The sequence below is a fragment of the Alligator sinensis genome, unplaced genomic scaffold (assembly GCF_000455745.1).
Source record: "Alligator sinensis unplaced genomic scaffold, ASM45574v1 scaffold1734_1, whole genome shotgun sequence".
NCBI classification, from domain to species: Eukaryota; Metazoa; Chordata; order Crocodylia; family Alligatoridae; genus Alligator; species Alligator sinensis.
In genome coordinates this window covers 13,978-20,641 of record NW_005843556.1, presented here as the reverse complement: position 1 = coordinate 20,641, position 6,664 = coordinate 13,978, and the positions used below count along the sequence as shown (strand labels likewise).

General features: G+C 54.7%; 2 protein-coding genes across 3 annotated transcripts in view; both read right to left on the bottom strand.

Moving 5' to 3' along the window:
* Positions 1–6,664, bottom strand: part of LOC112548805 (zinc finger protein RFP-like) — an 84,870-nt gene that overhangs the window by 72,616 nt on the left and 5,590 nt on the right. The window lies entirely within an intron of this gene.
* LOC102382457 (E3 ubiquitin-protein ligase TRIM7-like) overlaps positions 4,710–6,664 on the bottom strand; it is a 3,417-nt gene continuing 1,462 nt past the window's right edge. For both annotated transcript variants that reach the window (XM_014527484.2, XM_006038941.3), the window contains exons 3-4: positions 6,394–6,438; positions 4,710–6,018 (exon numbers count right to left, since the gene is read on the bottom strand). In XM_014527484.2, the coding sequence (XP_014382970.1) occupies positions 5,495–6,018; positions 6,394–6,438 (569 nt within the window). In that variant the 3' untranslated portion in view covers positions 4,710–5,494. The remainder of the gene's footprint in view (positions 6,019–6,393; positions 6,439–6,664) is intronic.

Here is a 6,664-nt window from a genome sequence, read left to right as displayed (position 1 = left end):
TCCCTCTCCTCTAGCGTGCCCACTTCTCCCCAGAATGACGATGGGACTGATGATAAAACACACACTTTTGACTGTTTCTGTCTAGTTTGCCCACTTTTCTAGAATTCTGTGACTATTATGCCGTGAGCTCTGGTGCTCTCCTCCCAACCAACTTCTCTCTGAGTATGATGCTTTGAGCTCTGGAGGTCCCTTCCGGCCTCATGCCTCTCTGATGCTATGATGTTATTCTACAGCCTCCATCACCCCAGACCATCCCGACACCTCCTTCTCTTGTGTCTCCTTCCAGACTCCTCCTCTCTCCCGCCAACCCTGTGTGGACACGGATCTGCCTCCCGCATTGCCACCAGAGACCAAGGTAAGTAGTGGGGTGAGGCTTGCTCCTCCTCGGGGCAATTGAGCGCTCCTCTGGGGCAGAAGGTGAAGCTTCCAAGTAACCACTGGGTTCCCGCTTTTGGTTGAGGTTACTGGTTTGCAGTCCAGGGGGTTCCCTCTGGTGGGGCGTAGTCCCCATAGTTTTCATGCTGGCTGTGGTTGTGGCTGGGTATCGGCTGTACAGAAGTGTGTGTCTCTGCCAGGGCTTGGGAATCAGGGCAGTGCAGATAGACAGACACACAGCCCTGGGGAGCCCCTGATGCTGGTTATAACCAGTGGACACCCATTCACCAATCGTCTGCATGACAGACAGGTGGACACAGAGTCGCCAATGTTTTTTCCCAGATGGGACGAAGGAGCAGAGACTGGAAACTGGGTCTAGACAGGACCACATCTTCCCCACCAGCAACGTCCAGCCCTCGGCTGACTTTGTGTGTGTGTGTGGCCCAAACCCCTGGGTCCTGTCTGTGCGTGTATCAGGTCCCTTCCTCCTGGACTCCTACGACTCTACAATCGAACAGCACTGAAGTCAGTCGCAGGAGCCAGCAGCTCCAAGCCCCTTGCACAGGCAACCACAACTGCTACCCCTGTCCTGCAATGAGCTGTATCTACCTTCCAATTCGTAACAAAGAGCTCCTTGTTCCATGGGACAGGCCTGAAGTTATAAAGTGCCCGGCCACTTCTGGCATGCAAAAAGCCATGGTGTCTGTGATGGCCCTGTATGTGAGTGCATTTATCATGGTATCACAGACAAGGAGGGTTGGAGGGACCTCAGGCGGTCACAATGAGTCCAACCCCCTGCTCAAAGCAGGATGAACCACAAACATCTCATCTCAGACAAGACTTTATCTACTCGGGTCTTAAAAACCTCCAAGGACAGAGATCCCACAACCTCTCTGGGTAACTTGTTCCAGTGCCTCATCACCCTCCTAGTGAGAGAGTTTTTCCTGGTATCCAACCTCAGTGTCCCTTGCTGCAATTGGAGCCCATTGCTCCTTGTCCTGTCATCTGCCCCACGGAGAACAGCCCAGGTCCATCCTCTTTGGAGCCACTCTTCAGGGAGTTGAAGGCTGCTATCAAATCCCTTCTCTTGTCCAGACTAAATAAGCCCAGTTCTCTCATCCTCTCCTCACAAGTCATGTTCCCCACTCCCTGAAACATTTGGTTGCTCTCTGCTGGACTCTCTTCAACTTGTCCACATCCTTTCTGTAGCGGGGGGCCCAAAACCGGATACGAGACTCCAGATGTGGCCTCAGCAGTGCCAAATAGAGGGCAAAAAATCACTGCCCTTGATCTGCTGGCAGTGCTCCTACCAATGCAGCCCAGGATGCCATTAGGCTTCTGGGCAATAAGGACACACTTTATGCTCATATAATTCCCTGATTTTATATATTTGTCTAGATTTCCCACAAAGTGCATTATGACACAAGCTATATAAGCCAGCTTAGTCTGTGGGTGGGAGAAGGGTGGAAATTTGCAGGCATAGGGAGAAAACTCTGGTGGCAAGAAGCCAGCCAAGAACAGTGGAGGAGTTAAGAAAAAGCAATTCAAATAGACCTTTGAGGAGTGTCCTTGGTAGCCGTGTTGGTCTGAGACAAGAAGACATATAAAAAACTAGAACTCTTGGTTCCAAAATGATACCTTTTATTAGACCGACTGGGAAATCGCAAGAAAATTGTCCTTTTTTGCAAGCTTTGAGGAGCAGAGTCCCTGGCTCTGGGGAAAGTATAGATGGTACAAGATGTCACACTGATACTTGGGAGCTTAAAAACAATTCTATTTAAAAATAGGTAGTGTTCAACTATGAGCCTTGTTCAATGTAGTCCAGCTCTGCCTTAGGAAAAGGGAACCAGGAGGTTTAGATGTGAGGTCCATGATAAGAAATTCATTAATGATGTCAATTGTCTTCCATTGCTGAATCCATTTTCCTGGATATCAAAATGGCCTTCTCGATATAAGCCTTGGTCTATGGGGGTCATTAATAACCTCAAAAATTGGTAGTGAATTGATTATAAGCAGTTGTTTGTAGACTCTTAACCTAGCCTATTTATGTCAAATATGAGGAGGGGTATGAGGAGGAGGGGTATAACTGCTGGGGGTGGTGTGAGAGCAGCCTCGCATACCCTGCTCAGCACACGTGCCAGGAGTTGGTGACCCCTGGACTAGAGCAAGAGCTGGATGTTTCCTTTCTGTAAATGGCTCTGACGGTCTGTTGCTCTGTGGAGAGTCCCTGGGTGAAACCCGTCGATTCCTGTTGAAAGTGGTTGTTCATCCTTTGTGGGGAGGTAGCAAGGACAAATACAATGGAAACAACATGGGAAGCTTGTCAATCTACTACCTAATAATTGGAAACACAGAGCACTTCTAGGTGAGCCTAGGACACTATGGTGCTGCTAGTGAGAGAGCCTGGAAGACTCTTCAGGTGCCGGTTGCCAAGGCAACCAAAGGGAGCTAATGGCCTACACCGGCTGGCTGAAGGAAGGGGCGGGGCCGGGCCCGTATATATAAAGCGCCGGCAGGAAGCAGAGGCACTTCCCTACCAGCAGCCAAGGCAGAAAGAGCTTCCTGCGCAAGGATGTGAGAACTGCAGGCTCAAAGCCGGGTTAAGGAGGGCAGCTCGGGGACATTTTAGTCACGTGATTACAGTCGGGCGGCGTTAAGTTCAGTTATGGCCCAGGGGCTTGTGTTTGCTGTGTTTGTTTACACCGGCGGTTTGGGTGAGGCTATAAGGAGATGGAGGAGGCCTCATAGGGGACTCATGGCAGAGTGAGGACCCCAGCCTAGTGGGGGCGCGTGGGTCGGGGGTACAGACCCCAGCTCCAGAGAAGAGCCCGGTGAGAGGGCAGCATGGCAGCGAAGGGCCGAGAGACCGGGCAGCGTACGGAGAAGGCCTGAGAGGGAAGAGAGAGCGCAACATCCCTTTTACATCTGCGAGGCTTGGGGCATGGTATTGGCGTGGTAGGAGCCACACGTAGCCCTTAAGGCTTGGGTGCCTGGGACACCCACAGACAGGAGCCATTACCAAGAGGACTGACGGTAGCCTCCCTATAAAAATTCATAACACCCACGACGTGGCGGGCGAGAATAGAAGGGTGCAAGAAAACAACTTGGCACAGAAAAAGAGGCAGCAGGGTGGAGCACGGCGACCCTGACGTCACTCTTGTCACAGAGACAATAAAAGTTGTAAATGCTTTCACCTTTAGTCCTGATTTACCTCCAGCCCCAGTTTGTGTGGTCAACATCTGGAGGTGGAAAACACCGACACGAAAGTAGGTGGGGTTCCTGCACCACCATCAGTGCCACGCGGCTGCCCCAAGGGAGGGAGGAGGCTTGTGGGTGAATAAGAGCATGGCCCAGCTTGAGCAGCCTCGTGGTGAAGAAGGCCAAGGCCCAAGACCAGGCCCAGGGAAAGCAGTGTCCAACTTGCATGGGACGTCCCCTGTGTGAGCCCGAGCAAGGAGCCAGCGCAGGGGAGATGGAGGGAGAGAAGAGGGGGAGTGAAGGCCCAAGAGACAAAGCCATTGCAAACCCCAGGTGAGATGTCTATTGAGATCTCTGTGGACATGAAGCCACGAGGGGCGCAGGGCTGGGCCGTACAAGGCAACCGTCCGTGTCGGAGGAGCCGGATGCAGGGGGGCGCCTGCCCTGAGTGAAACTCTTCCAGCTCGGAGAAGCCCCAGGCCAGGGGCCTTTGCTGCACGGGAAAACCCAGCTCAAGCACAGACCAGCCCAGCAGCTTCCCACAGGCAGCGCCTGGATGGGCTCAGGCTCCAGCCCAGGCGGCCCTCCACCCCCACCCCCCGCAGGGCTCTGGGGAAAGGGCCCCCAGCAGCACTTGGCCCTGAGCCCCAGCCCTGGGCGGCCCACGGAGTGCTGGGACAGACCGGCCTGGTGCCGCCTGCTGCAACGGGACGGGCTTGTCGGTGCAGACTGGGCACTGGGCAGCTCCCCGGGGCAGAAAGGAGGGGACAGTGGCGGATTGAGGGGACTCCTCCGGGATGCTAGAGGCAAAGGGCCCCCAGCAGCACTTGGCCCTGAGCCCCAACACTGGTGTAAGCAAATAAAAACCTAGGATTGCGGACTAGCCCAGGGATTGACAGGACACCTCATTCGATGAGTGACAGAAAGCATTTATTTACTACAAGTATTTAAAATCAAGTCAACTGAGCCCAAGCCAAAGCAAAGTCCAGTAATTAGCCATAAGGTGATGATTTCTCACCAAACAAGCAACGAAGCAGCGGTCTGTTTCTCTTCAACTTCTCGAGTAAGTCGGGCACATCAGCAACTGGAGTCAGAGAGATTTCTCACTCTTGAAGCGCGCGCTGTTTGCTGCTTCCCTGCCTTTTTCTCCCCTTAGTTTAGCATCTTCAAACATTCTTTTGGTTGTGCAAATCAAGAGAGTCCGAAGCAATAATTGACGGGAAAAAACTGTTACTTATCCTGCTCATCACTGGTTGTCAGAACTTTCTAATGTGAAAGAGTTACCTTCTTCGGTAACAAGAGATGATCCGGTTTGAAACATATCAAGAAACTGATTAACAGCCAGGAAAAACACACTGAATCAGGAGGAGACATCTACCACATACGGGGAATGTCTCTTCCTGCACATAAACATGAGCTAATTGCAAAAGAAATATTTACCATACTAATTAATCAAGGATAGACATCTCATATGGTTACACACCAGACAGCAAGGAGTCTGCCTGAAATCACCCTAAATAGAGCAAGATGAGCTGAGGAGATACTTCATTATCCCTTCTCGGATGGCCTCGCCATGACCTCGCATCCTCTTGCAACATGCAGTTAGCATCCGTACTCTGTATTTTCACTTTTGTGAGCAGGCCCAAGCTCAGCACGAGTTTCAAAGTCATCGCTGGGGCGGCGTCCTCAAGGGTCCGTGCTGGTGGCCGCGCTCGACTCCCCCAGGGCTAACGAGTGCCGGGACTGATGGGTCAGTGCAACGGGATGGGCTTGTCGGCATCTTTCACATGGGCAGCTCCCGGGGCAGAGAGGAGGGGACGGGGGTGGGTAGTTGGGACTACTCCGGGGTCGTAGAGAATAGGAAGCCAGATCAGCCCCTTTCCCCACGTGGGGGGTCCGTTCCCCGGCTGTTCCCCATCACTCAATGGCACAGTCTCAGCTCGGACCCAGGCCCCGTCGCCCAAAGCGAGAACCAGGGCCGGATTCTGTCCCCAGCGAAGGAGGCCGGCGGGAAGGTGAAGATCGGGGCCTCGGTGTCAGCATCGAGAAACGACACCTGCCCCCCCGCACAGTCCAGACAGACCCGCACCCTCCTGGGCACCCGGCGCAGGGACAGGCGGGTGGGAGCAGGGGCCGTGAGAGCCCAGACCTGATCCCCCCAGCACTGCACTGCCCAGATCCCCTCCTTGGGGCTAAATCTGATCCCTCCCTTCCTCCTCACAGACTCTCTGGTGACCCCCAGGGCCCAGTCCCTCTGCCCCACCTCTGCCTCCCAGCAGTGTCTCCCAGAGGTGAATCTCTCCCGGCCCAGCACACATGAGTCCACATCAAATCTCTCAGGATTGTCGGGCACAGGCTGCCGTTTGTTTGTCCATCTCACACTTCTCCGATCCACAGACAGGACGAGGTAGGGATTTGCCGCGTCCGGATCCAGAGTCACCGTCGCTGGCAGAAAGAATGGCAGCGTCAGGGCAGAGCTCAGCCCGGGGCAGACGGGCCGTTCCTCCCCCTCCCCACCAGCCCCGTTCTTCTCCGACCGTCCTGGGCCCCCGGAGCTGCCTCTACCCTGGGTCCAGGGGCTAAGCACCAATGGCCCCGCAGCTCCTCAGCCTGGCACGGGGGAGAGTCCTGCCCCAGGGGAAAGGGAACAGGTAGCTGCAAATCCATAGGCAAGAATAGGAAAATCCCAGCCCAGCGCCCCAGGTCCCAGTGCGGGGGGTATGGTGCTGGGCTAGGAGAGGGTTTGACTCTTGTCCAGGGTTGGCCGTGGGCTCTGCTGGATCATTGTGTTAATGCCGGGACCAGCTCCCCAGCGCTTACCCTTTGGTACCCTTTTGCCCTTCTCCAAGGTGGACGGCAGAGTCTCTGCAGGGGAAAGGGGCACAGATATCAGACTTGTGGTGTCTGGTTCATGCTCCTGGCTTAGACCTGCCTTGGTCCTGAGCCCCTGAGACGGAGCAGAGACACCGGGGCAGCTCCTCCCCTGCTGCTGGGACTGTGGCTGCAGAAGCTGCCTCCACATCTCCCTGCTCCCCTGCAGCGCAGCCTCCTCTCCCAGGACAGGGCGGGGGGGAGCGGGCGGGGCGAGGAG